At 50.1% G+C, this 13000-nt stretch overlaps 1 protein-coding gene across 12 annotated transcripts in view; it reads right to left on the bottom strand.

Moving 5' to 3' along the window:
- Nucleotides 1–2505, bottom strand: part of KCTD17 (potassium channel tetramerization domain containing 17) — an 11690-nt gene extending 9185 nt beyond the window's left edge. For 2 of the 12 annotated variants that reach the window (XM_060188911.1, XM_060188910.1), the window contains exons 1-2: nucleotides 2034–2499; nucleotides 933–1041 (exon numbers count right to left, since the gene is read on the bottom strand). In XM_060188911.1, the coding sequence (XP_060044894.1) occupies nucleotides 933–1041; nucleotides 2034–2462 (538 nt within the window). In that variant the 5' untranslated portion in view covers nucleotides 2463–2499. Of the gene's footprint in view, nucleotides 1–932; nucleotides 1042–2033 lie in introns of all 12 variants that reach the window. The other 10 variants (XM_007519350.3, XM_060188912.1, XM_060188909.1 and 7 more) reach the window with 9 other exon arrangements.
- Nucleotides 2506–13000: the final 10495 nt, after the last annotated feature.

The following is a 13000-nucleotide window of genomic DNA, read 5'->3' as shown; positions in this document are numbered from 1 at the left end:
CTGGGACCCATTCATTCTCCAGATTACTGTGCCCCACAGCAGTTGGAGATAGGGGACCAGGGGCTGTGCCCATCCCCCCCGGGGTACAAGTGCCAGCACTCTTGGCGTTTACTGTTCTCAAACATGCCCTTCCCATGAGAACTGCTACTTTCTGGACACAAGGAAAAACTCAGAGAGAAGAGACATGTCCTAGTCAGGTCAGCTGATGCTGAGTTATACTATGTGCCCTCCAAAAGTATTGACCTGGGGATGGGGGGTGGGCAGTGGCACCCCTGGTAGAGTGCACACATTGTCATCTGCCCTTTCCCAATTTCACTCTGTCAGGAAAAAGGAAGAATAACTGAATGAAAGAGTGGAAAAGAAAAGAGTATGGGTTACGTATGTGATTTTTAAACAAACAAAACAGTTAACTAGGTACCAGATGCCGTCACTGCCCCCTCCTGGGGTTCTGCCAAGAGGCTATATTCCTAGGAATGGCTTCCCTGCCACCTGCTGGGCCCAGATGTGGGCATCCATTGGGCATCAGCCACCCTGGCTGGGAAGGGACCAAAGCCCCCCACCAGGGAGCAGCTCCCTACCCCTCTGCCCCCCCACAGCCAGGACTGTGCTGCAGAGGCCTCCCAGCTGGGCAGGGGCACCCACTTCACCTGCCTGCTGGCTGCATACACTCCACAGGCCTGGCTTAGTCAGCGTCTTGCCATGCTGAGCCTTGTGCCCATCTCCACCCCATACACATCTGACTGGGTGGTAGGGAGGCCAGGGAAAGGAGGGGCAAGGAGTACCCCTGTGCATAGGCTCCTGCCCCCTCCCCCAAACAGCACCCAGTGATACCCTGGGCCCTGGTTGGGCAGAGCCCTCAGCCTCAGCTTCCCAGGCAGATGCTGGGAGAAGCTGGGAGAGGTGGCCTAGCAGGCTGCAGGGGGAAAACTCACCCTCCTCAGCCATGTCTTTGTCCAGCACCAGCTTGCCATGCCGCAGGAAGTTCAGGATGGGCCCGAAGTAGGTAGGGTCCCGGTCGATGAGGTAGGCCCCTGTCTCATCCTGCGCAGGTGAAAGGAGTGAGGCCCCTAATAGTCCCTCAGTTCCCACCTGCTAAGGATTGGAGAGAGGGGGGGTGCAGAGCCCACTTCTCTCCCCACATGAAGCTGGGAGGGCAGGCAGGTAAGGACTCAGGGCAGACACACCTAGGTCAGCTCATCTCCCTTGCTGTGTGACCTTGGGCCCATGTCGGGTCTCTCTGAACCCAGCTCCCATGCACTCTAACTAGGGGTCATTATGATCGGCCAGTGACAGGCAGGGCTCTGCAGATGCCTCTCTTGCAGGCTGTCTCCACCAGAATCCACAGTCACTGCAGGATGTTTACAAGTTCCCAAAGGGGGAGCTAGCTCACTGGACAGGGGGGCCGGAAGGGAGGCCAGGGAAAGGCAGGCGCCCACAAAAGTCCACAGAGGGGGAGCAGGCCAGGAGAGCTGAGGGCACTTGGCCAAGGTGGGGACATCCCAGGGGCACGATTGGGGACGTGGAGGCAGCCCTGGTGGGTGACAGATGGCAGGGGTCTGACCCAAGGTCACACAGTGACCTATAAAGCAGAGTGGGAGCCCGGAAACAGGGCCTGCCTGCCAGGTCAGCATTTGCCCCAGAGCAGGGCACCCCGGGAGTTTGCCACCCGGCTCCCAGCCAGCATCCCTTCGCCACCCACACCCCAAAGGGTGGAGAGACCGCCTCAGCAACTCCTTCCCTACTGCCTGAGCTCTGTTTGGAAGCGAGGGGAGGCCCTGGTGGCTGTCGCCGCAGGAAGGGAGGGGGGCCCGTGCCCCGGCCTGCGGGATGGGCGCGCACCGGGAGGCCTCGTCGGCGTTGTCCCGTTGCCAGGGCAATGGGCACATCCCGCGCTCCCGCAGCCACTTCCTCCTCCCCGGCCGCCGCAGCTCTTCCCGCCTCCCGCTCCGGGGAAACAAAGACCGGGCCCGGGGCCCCAGGCCGGCGGGCGCCCCAGCTGCGGGCACAGCCCCCGCGCCCCCCGCGGGCCTCACCCGGTCGGACTGCAGCTCCTCGCCCTGGCACAGGCGACTCAGGAAGGACTTCTGCTCGCGGCACAGCGTCTGCCGGGTGGTCAGGAACACCGTGCCCCCCACGTTGAGCCGCACCCACTGGCCCCAGCCGCCCACCGCGCGTCCGCCCGCGCCCGCCCCCGCCCCCGCCCCCGCCGGCGGCGCTGCCTCCCCGGCCTCCATCCTCATCGCTCGGCTGAGTCTGCAGCCCCGGGCGCGGAGAGGCGGGCAGGTGCCGTGCCGCCGCGCATGCCGGGAGCTGTAGTCCGCTGGAGGGGCGGGAGCCGGGAGCAGGGAGCTGGGGTGGGGTGGGGGCGCGGTCACGGTCCCCCTTCCTGGGAGACCCGCACAGCCCAGGCTCTCCCAGGACCTCTTGGTCGGTTGACTCTGTTCTGGGGAAGGCGAATTCATCAGTCCTCGGGAAAACGGCGAATGACATCCCAAATCAGCCAGTTTTCTATTTATCTTCCATTATCTTGCCCCCCCCCCCACGACCCTCACCCCAGCTCCGTCATCAAGCAGCCGCTATGCATTTCCCTCTATCTGTTCTTTCAGTAATTCATTCCGTTCAGTCCTCGGGAGAAGGGAAGAGGGGAGTGAGTGGCTGTTGTCCCCTATTAAGCTCTCTGAGGACAGCATGATTGGGCTCTTCTCCAGATGTGTGGTGTGTCTGCACTGGTCACCTGGGCTCTCTGCAGTTCTGGTGTGCGCGCTGCTGTGCACACAGTAGGAACAAGGACACAGCCCCCCCCCACCCTACCCCCCCCACACACACACAGCTGGTGAGTGGCGGGTTGGCACCACCCCAGGTGTATTCCAGGTACTCTCCCCCACCCTGACTAAGGCCACTTTTCTGTACCCACCCCTTACCCCAAGAGTCGTTGGCAGCCCTTGGGAAAAGATTTCTAGAGTGGAGAGGGCAGTTGATCAAAGTTGGGGGAACTGGTCTTCATTCTGGTTTTGTAGGATAAAGTGTTGGGAGATGTCTCAGCTTCTCCATCTGTCATCTGGAGGGGAAGGACCGGGCTGGTTCTGCTGGGCCCCTTCTGAGCCAGCTCAGGAGGTGTGGGTGACCTCTTGGGCACTGTAGGATGGGGTGGGGTGCTGTCAGAGCCTTCTGAGACCAGGTAGGACAAGGGCTGGAGGGGAAAGTTGTCCTTCTTAACTCCCTGTCCTCACTGGATCTGGATTGAAGGGAAGGGTTTGACACACACCCCCCTCCCTTCCACCCACCTTCTCCCCCCCCAACACACCACTGGCCCAGTACTAGACTAAGTTTCTCTGTTACCAGTGAAACTGAAATTCTGCTTCCTCCAGAAACTCTTTCCTTTGGGGCAGGAAGTGGGTCATGCTGGCAGCTTCCTGCTCCCAGAAGCTCCCAGTGTGATCTTGAGCAACTTCCTCTCTAAACCTCAGTTTTCTCTGTAGCAATGTTATGGGGGGGGGGGGGGGGAATCCGTATTTCTGCTCTCCAGTGTTACAGCTCAAATGTAGCCAAAGAATGACACAGAGGTTGTGACAGAGAGCAGGGAGTTATGTTTATTTCTTGGTATCGGGTTTCAGGTCGATGCCTACCAGGCCTGAAACAACTTTCTACCTCAGCACCCAGCTTTTGATTTCTTTCAAGCTGGGGGTGGCATAAGCTGATCGGCAGTGGAGTCCATCAAGTTGCTGACAATGTCAAAGGTGAGAGCTGGTTGACTGCAGTCAGAGCCCACCAAGGATATTGGAATGCTGAAGTGGGAGTCCACCACTTGTGGTGGGTTTTCTCTCCTTCATTCTTTTGCCTGTGGATTTTCCAGGAACAAGCTAAGAATTATGGGTCAACAAAACAGCTCACTGATTCTATGTGCTGCTCTGCCATGTGTGCAAGGCCCAGCCCGCACTACATTAAAGAAAACTTTGGTACTGTGGTTTTATTTCAGTTAATTAGTTAATTATTATTATTATTTTACCAGAGTACTGCTCAGCTGTGACTTAAGGTAATGCTAGGGATTGAACTTGGAACCTTGGAGTCTCAGGCATGAGAGTCTTTTGTATATAACTATTATGTGGTCTCCCCCACTCTCCCACCTAGTTCTATCATACCCCCCATCTCTATCTGAGAATAAAAACAAAGTCAGCCTGGAGCAGTGAAGCCCTGGGAGATTTAAAGAGCGGGTGGGGAGAGAGAGAGAGAAAGGGAGAGAAAGAGAATTATAATAGTCGCTAGTGGCATGTGTTATTGTGAAGATCATATTAGACAAGTGTATGAAGCACCTGCCTTAGTCCCTGGCACTGAGCATATTGAGAGTGTGTGAAGTGCGTGATGAGGACCAGCAATGCCTGGTGAGCCCTCAGCCACTGAAGGCAGAGCAGGGAGTCTCTCTCTCCATTAAGGCTGGTAGACAGGAGTCGTCAGTTCAGATGTGGCCCACTGTGGATGGGGTATGGTGGGTAGAGGGTTGTTGGAAACAGCTTGGGGCCAGCCAGCAGGCTATTTGGGAGCTCAAACCAAGGCATTGTCACCAGGTCGAGTCAGGATGGCTGGATACAGGAGAGTCCTATAGGGCAGAGTGGAAGGGCTTCTGTCTGAGGAGATGGGCTTATGAGTCTTTGTTGAGTGGTCTGGAAGGTGGTGCAGTGGATAAAGTGTTGGACTGTCAAGCCTGAGATCCTGAATTTGATCCCTGGCATCATATATGCCAGAACAGTGCTTTGGTTCTCCCTTCCCCAGCAATTAACAAATTAATAAATCTTTACAAATTAAAGATAATAATAAAGAGGTTTTGATATAACACAAACTCTCAGACAGTTCTGTTTGTAATCAGCTGGTGCTCTTCACTGCGTTCCCCTCTTAAATAAAGATCTTTATTTTATTATTATTAATATTATTATTATTATTATTTTTTTGTGAGAATCAAGGACTGGTGTAAGGATCCTGGTTCTAGCCCGCAGCTCCCCACCTGCAGGGGAGTCACTTCACAAGTGGTGAAGAAGGTCTGCAGGTGTCTGTCTTTCTCTCCCCTCTCTGTCTTCCCCTCCTCTCTCGAATTCTCTCTGTCCCATCCAACAACAACGACATCAATAACAACAACAATAATAACTACAACAATAAAACAACAAGGGCAACAAAAGAGAATAAATTTAAAAATTTTTTAAATTAAAAAAAAGTAATTAGACTTTCAAGCATGTAGTCCTGAGTTTGATTCCTGGCAGTACACGTGCCAGAGTGATGTCTTGTTCTTTCTTTCTCTCCTCCTATCTTTCTAATAAATAAATAAATAAATAATCTTAAAAAAACTTTAAAAAAAAAAAGAGGTAGAAATACCAGAGCATTGTGAAGCTCTGGCTTATGTTGTTGCTGGGGGCTGAAACTAGGATCTTAAAGCCTCCAGCATGAAAATCTTTTGCATGACTCCCATGCTGTCTCCCTAGCCCTGCTCTTCATAGGCGTGTGTGTGTGTGTGTGTGTGTGTGTGTGTGTGTGTGTGTCTAGTTTATCAGAGGAAGTAAATAGCCCCTGGACACTTTTGGGGTAGGGGCTACAGTGCCGTACGGTCAGACGGTCAGACACCAAATGTTTGTGTCTGACAGCCTCTTGCTGTCTCCTTCTGAGAACTGTCTTTTAACTCTTGCCTTGGGAAAATCACTTTTAACCTCTCAGTTTCCCCACATCTAAAGTGGGGACAAGAAGAACCCCTGGTCCACACACTGAGGAGCATTAGCGAGACGGCGCCTGAAGAGCTGCCAGCTTGCCTGAGCAGCTCCTGTGACATCCAGTTGTGGTTTCCCTTTAAGACCCATTTCCCGTCCAAGGGGGATAAACCAAAACAACCATCTGTTCGCTGTGGGGCTGGAGACAGAGAGGAGCCACCCCAAACCACCCGGCCTCAGAGGAGAGCTGTCATCTTTTGCTGGGAGCCACTCCTGCCCAGAAAGCTGAAGGAGTAGAAGACCTGCCCTGCTAGGCTCAGCCTTCACATCACACAGCCCGTCTGGAAGCTCCCTGCCTTCCTGGCAGCAGCCCCCGCAGTTGAGTGGCTTGTTTCACTTCTGCTGTCAGGACACGTCGACCGCATCACTCACCCGGTGGGGTATTTTGGGATTCAGCCTGCCTCCTCCCCGAGTTCTGAATGTCAGAATGTCCTGATGAATCTCAACTCTCCTGCCACCACCACCCCCCTTTTTTTTCTTCAGTATGTTGCTGTTCTCTATCCAATCAGGTCCCAGTACTGCCTTCCTTGGCTGTGGGATCTGCCTCTCGGCACAGGGGTGGGGTGGAGGGTGGGTCCCCAGGTCATCCCAGGAAAGGAACAGGTAGATCCAGCCAGAACATCCCCTGGATGGCCAGTAAGAGCCAAGGGGCTTTCAGCGGCTTGTGTTCAGGGTTTGAACCTCTCTCTCGGGCTCCTGGCTGGTTGGTAACACAGCCTCTTCAAGCCTCATTTGGCTTGCATGTGCTCAGCTGCCGCCACAGAACTTCTTCATACCCTGGTGTTGTCACAGGCCCTGCACATTAGCCATCATGACAGCTCCTAGAGAAACCAGACCTGGGCTAAAGGTCAGGCTTCTGTTGCTCCCCTTCTACAGATGAGCTTCACAAGGATAGATGACCGGTCATGCATGAATTTACATGTTTCTTTATATTTATTTATTTTCCCTTTTGTTGCACTTGTTGTTTTTCATTGTTGTTGTAGTTATTATTGTTGTTGTTATTGATGTCATTGTTGTTGGATAGGACAGAGAGAAATGGAGAGAGGAGGGGAAGACAGAGAGGGGGAGAGGAAGAGAGACACCTGCAGACCTGCTTCACTGCCTGTGAAGCGACTCCCCTGCAGGTGGGGGAGCTGGGGCCTTGAACCAGGATCCGGGATCCTTACTCAGGTCCTTGAGCTTTGTGCCATGTGTGTTTAACCCACTGCACTACCGCCCAACTCCCGAATTTGCATGTTTTTAATGGGTAGGCCACCATGCTTTTGTCTGAATTGCTTGTGTCACCCACATTCACCAAGTGCTGGGCTTCAGTGTTTCGGAAATGAAAGACTTAGTCCTTCTCTTTGGCAAGCCCACATAATGGCCCCTCATGGCTGCTGACTCAAAGGGTGTGTCATTCGCAAAAAGATAACATGGGGGGGGGGTTTGCTGTCAGTGGTGGCTCAATGGAGTGCACATATAATGTGCCAGGACCTGTGTTCAAGGCCTGGTCCTCGGTTGCAAGGGAGAAACTTCATGAGCTGTGGGGGCAATGCAGGTGTCTCTTCTCATTCTTTCCCTCTCTATCTTTCACGCTTTATTTAAAAAAAAAAATGACTGCCCAGAACGGTGAAGTCATGCAGACACCTAGCTCCAACAATAACCTTGGTGACAAGAAAGAAAAAAAAAAGTCCTGTTCTAAACTCTGACACCATCTCCCCAGACAATATTTTTAGTCTACCTGCATGTTAGCTATCAGGCAAAAATTACAAAAGTCACAGGCCTGAGCCCGGGTCCCTTGGAACATACCTAAGATAGACTTCCTATCTTCTTCCCATACGAAGAGTCTTAACTTCGTCAGCTGTACTTATACCTTTGGGTTTCTGTTTATTAAACATTTTATCCTGCTTATATCTTTACCGCCTTTCAGCTACCAAGTTGCAGATGCTACTATGATTCATCCTGACTTCCCTGGGAAGACAACCACATCAATGTGTCCCAAAGTCTCGTCTTTCCAGAGCCCCACCCCACTGTGAAAAAGATAGAAACAGGCCAGGCGTATGGGCTGACCTGCCATTGTTCTTGTCTAGGAGAAGCAATTCTAGAAGCCAGACCTTCCACCTTCTGCACCCCATAAAGAATTTTGGTCCATACTCCAGAAAGATAAAGAATAGAGAAGCTTTCAATGGAGAGAATGGGACATGGTGGGAACTATATGGAATTGTACCCCTGCTATCTTACAGTCTTGTTAATCATTGAACCACTATAAAAATTAAAGCATAAAAAAGCAAGGTGCTCAGGCCTTTTTCTAAGTTTTTAAAGGTATTATTTCATTATTTGGGACAAAAACAGAAATTTTGAGAGGGCAGGGGGAGATAGACAGGGAGAGAGACACCTGCAGCCTTGTTTCACAGCTTGTGAAGCTTCCACACTGCAGGGAGGGACTAGGGCCTTGAATCCACATCCTTGAGCCCTGTAGTGTGTGTGTTCAACCAGGTGCACCACCACGTGACCCCACCTTTTTCTGATTTGCACAGGAGTGCAGCTGGGGCTGGCAGTGAGGCTATCCTAGCCTGGGTCCCTGCTGAACCCCCTTCAGGGTTGGTGGGCTGCTTTCTCCAGCAGAATGGGACTCAGCTGGTGCACCCTGGGGCCTAATTCAGAGCATGGCAGGTGATTGAATTTGACCAGCAGGGGGCGCACCGGTCTGCCTGATTTGAAGGGAACTTCTAGCACAGCACCCCTGGCTCAGTTGCCCCATTCAGCTCTTCTACTTTAGTTGGTTCCCTTTGGAGAATTCAGGGTCTGGTCAGCCACAGGCCCTTTGGAATTTAACTAAAATATGCCTACTAGCTATCTACAAAATGGAGGAACCCCCCCCCCCCCAACTCTTCATTTGCACTATTCCAGCCCTTAGGTGCATGATTGGTCAGCAATTTGTTTGGCTTTGTAAGTTAACTCTCTTGTCAGCCACCAGGTTCCATATGCTAGCATGATGCCAATCAGACTTCCCTGGACAGACAACCCCACCAATGTGTCCTGGAGCCCCAATTCCCCAGAGCCCCGTCCCACTAGGGAAAGAGAGAGACAGGCTGGGAGTATAGATCTACCAGTCAACGCCTACGTTCATCAGGGAAGCAATTACAGAAGCCAGACCTTCCACCTTCTGCATCCCACAATGATCTTGGGTCCATACTCCCAGAGGGTTAAGAATAGGAAAGCTATCAAGGGAGGGGATGGGATACAGAGTTTTAGTAGTGAGAACTGTGTGAAGCTGTACCCCTCTTATCCTATGGTTCTGTCAATGTTTCCTTTTTATAAATAAAAAGTAAAAAAAAAAAGAAAACTAAGAAATTTTACACATGTACCAATAACTATTTTCTGGTGACTGTAAACAATCCCCCCAATAAAAAATTTGTTAAAAAAAAGAATTCAGGGTCTGACAATTCAAGTCGGGTCGGACAGTGCCCTGAAGGGACCCCACTTTTCACTGCACCCACCCTCTGCCTCCTGTGGATGTCAGTCAGGAACTGACTGCATGTCCCTTGTCCTCTTAAACCTCAGCCCTAGGTGCCAGGCGGCAGTTGTGGGCACTGTCTGGGCATTGCTCTGCATCAGGCATCTTCACACATGGCTCTCTTCAATTACAGCCCAAGGTGGGGAACAGCTGCGATTATCTCAGGGGGTCCTCAGGTTGTACCCTGAGCTCATCCCGCAGAAAGAGGAAGAAAGAAAAGACAAGACAAGGAAAGAAAAAAGAAAAGGAAAGATACCAGAGCACTGCTCAGCTCTAGTTTATGGCACAGGAGATTGAGCCTGAGACGCTGGAGCCTCGGCATGGAAGGAAGATAGTTTCATTCATTCATTCATTCACTCATTTTTATCAAAATGGACTATTGGATTTTTTCCCTTGGTAGGTTATAATATATTACTATTATGATATATTTTTGAAGTTTAATTGTCCAAGATTTGATCCAAGGAAATCTCTTTACGCTGGCTTCTATAATCTTTATAAGATAACTGATTTTATTTATTTATTTCTATGACTTACTATTATTATTTACCAGAACACTGTTCAGCTTTGTTTATGGTGTTACTGGGAATTGAACCTGGGATCTTTGCTGACTCAGGCATGAAAGTCTTTTTGCATAACCCTTATGCCCCCCCTTCTCTTTCTCTCTCTCTCTCACACACACACACACACATACACAAAAAGGTCATTTTTAAATAGGTTTGCTTTTTAACATGAGAGAGAAGAGAGGTAGAGAAAACCAGACCACTACTCTGGCACATGCAATGCTGGGGATCAAACTGAGGACCTCATGCTTGAGAGTCCAGCACTTTATCCATTGTACCACCTCCTTGGCCACTGAAAAATAGTCTTAACTAAGTCCTTAGATTTCTGAAAGCTTACTGCACTGACAAGAGAGCTCATATGGAGAGGCACCTGCCCTGTCATGCTTATGGCCCAGGTTCTAGTCTGGCCCCCAATACACTGGGGGAAACTTTAATGTCTTTGTGTCTTTCCTTCTTACCCTCTGTCTTTCTGCCCCCTTCTTTTTACCTGAAAATCAGCCCAGAGAAGTAAAGCCCTAGTGACAATAATTTAAAAAATAAGATAAGGTTTGGCAAAAATAGCTCACTTGGACACTTCACTACTTCAGCATGTGCATGACCCAGCTTCGAGGCCTGCCCTCACTGAGGTGAAGGGAGCTTCAGTGTTATGGTCAGTCCCTCTCTATATATCTATCTTTCTATTTTTCTATATGTATTTAAAAATATTAAATAACTGGTGAGACAGCATAACAGTTATGCAACAGACTTATGTTTGTGGCTCTGAGGTTCCAGGTTCAATCCCTAGCACCACCATAAGCCCAGAGCTGAGTAGTGCTCTAGTCTCTCTCTCCCATTCTCTCCATATCTCCCTTTCATAAATAAATAAACAAATAAATAAAATAAAACATTTGCAAAATATCTCTAACATAATTATTCACCGCCGCATGGTCCAGATAAAGTCACTGGTAGGCACAGTCATTCTGAGCTGAACACAGATACAGTCAGTCACCGGTGGGCACAGTCGTTCTGAGCTGAACACAGATACAGTCAGTCACCGGTGGGCACAGTCGTTCTGAGCTGAACACAGATACAGTCAGTCACCGGTGGGCACAGCCGTTCTGAGCTGAACACAGATACAGTCAGTCACCGGTGGGCACAGTCGTTCTGAGCTGAACACAGATACAGTCAGTCACCGGTGGGCACAGTCGTTCTGAGCTGAACACAGATACAGTCACTGGTAGGCACAGTCATTCTGAGCTGAACACAGATACAGTCAGTCACCGGTGGGCACAGTCGTTCTGAGCTGAACACAGATACAGTCAGTCACCGGTGGGCACAGTCGTTCTGAGCTGAACACAGATACAGTCAGTCACCGGTGGGCACAGTCGTTCGGAGCTGAACACAGATACAGTCACTGGTAGGCACAGTCATTCTGAGCTGAACACACTGAAACTGGGCTTTTATTTTTCTCCTGAACTCATTTATCAGTGTTAAAGCAGAGACTTCCAGCAAAACTGAAGAGCCCTTAACTGCAATGCATCCCCACTTCTAGGAGCAACCTGGGAAGACTGAGGCTTGTCACTGGAGACAAAAAGGTCCAAAACATGTCTAAATGTTGTCACAAACCCTTTTATTTCCCATTGATGAGCCTAAGCACTCATTTGGATTTTCTAAAAGTAATTTGTTTTCTCCTAAGTGCCCTTCCCTCCTTCCCTGCTAGGGAGCCGTTTATCTTCCTCTAGGTACTCTTCTCACAGTCCCCATTTCCCCATTAGAAGGGCGCTGAGACCCCTAGTTCCCTCTTGAGGTACAGTTGCTTATGAACTCCCGCATGGGTGCATGTGTGTGGCCAAGTGCTTGATTTCTTATATATATTTATTTATTTATTTTATGTTATTTTTATTTATAAAAAGAAAACACAGGCAAAACCATAGGATAAGAGGGGCACAACTCCACACAGTGCCCACCGCCAGATCTCCGTATCCATCCCCTCCCTTGACAGCTCCCCTAAGTGCTTTACTTCTTATGAGTCCGCCTTGTGCTTGCCTAGTCGGGACCCGGAGTTTAGCTGAGAGAACAAGTCTCTCTTCCTGGACACTATCAGCACTCACACTGCTGCGCTACCCGCACTACTGTGTCTTCTGGTTTGTTCAGAACCAGAATCTGGGTCCATGACATAAAGATTTCCTCGACCTCCTTCCTTCCTCTCTACCTCCTGGATTCTTCTGCTGTGGTCTGATGCTCTCAGAGCACATCCCTAGCTTCTGGCACAGCAAGAAGATGAGGGCTCACTTTGAACTTGCCCAGCCCAGCCATTCATGTGCCTACTAGTGATGGTTCGTGGTATTTAGAGGCAGAATCTGAGCACTGGGCGAGGGTGTCATTGCTTCCCAGTCCACTCAGAGCTAGGGGCAGACAGACAGGCAGGCACACATACCTAGTTCTTTTTTTAAAAATATTTTATTTATTTCTCATTTTTTGTTGCTCTTGTTGTTATTGTTATTGTTGCCATTGATGTTGTTGTTGGATAGGACAGAGAGAAATAGTGGAGGGGAAGACAGAGAGGGGGAGAGAAAGACAGACACCTGCAGACCTGCTGCACCGCTTGTGAAGCGACTCCCCTGCAGGTGGGGAGCTAGGGACTCGAACCAGGCTCCTCCATCCAGTCCTTGCACTTTGCATCATGTGCGCTTAACCCGCTGCACTGCTGTCTGGCCCCCACACACCTATTTCTTTTTCTTTTTTTTTTTTTTACACTAGTCTTCCTATTTTTTTTCCTTTTTTTTTCTTCATCATTCTTTTTTTTTTTTTTTAAGAAAGGATTAATTAACAAAACCATAGGGTAGGAGGGGTACAACTCCACACAATTCCCACCGCCCAATCTCCATATCCCACCGCCTCCCCCTGATAGCTTTCCCATTCTCTATCCCTCTGGGAGCATGGACCCAGGGTCATTGTGGGTTGCAGAAGGTAGAAGGTCTGGCTTCTGTAATTGCTTCCCCGCTGAACATGGGCGTTGACTGGTCGGTCCATACTCCCAGTCTGCCTCTCTCTTTCCCTAGTAGGGTGTGTCTCTGGGGAAGCTGAGCTCCAGGACCCACACACCTATTTCTATCTCAGACCTGAGTTCACATTGTACCCTCAGTCCCAATTGGGTATCACAGATTTATTTATTTAATTTTACATTTTTATGTTATTTCATTTATTTTGGATAGAGA

This window comes from Erinaceus europaeus, chromosome 4 (genome assembly GCF_950295315.1).
Source record: "Erinaceus europaeus chromosome 4, mEriEur2.1, whole genome shotgun sequence".
Taxonomy (NCBI): Eukaryota; Metazoa; Chordata; class Mammalia; order Eulipotyphla; family Erinaceidae; genus Erinaceus; species Erinaceus europaeus.
The sequence above is the reverse complement of the archived record's forward strand: the minus strand, read 5'-3'. Positions and strand labels throughout refer to the sequence as shown.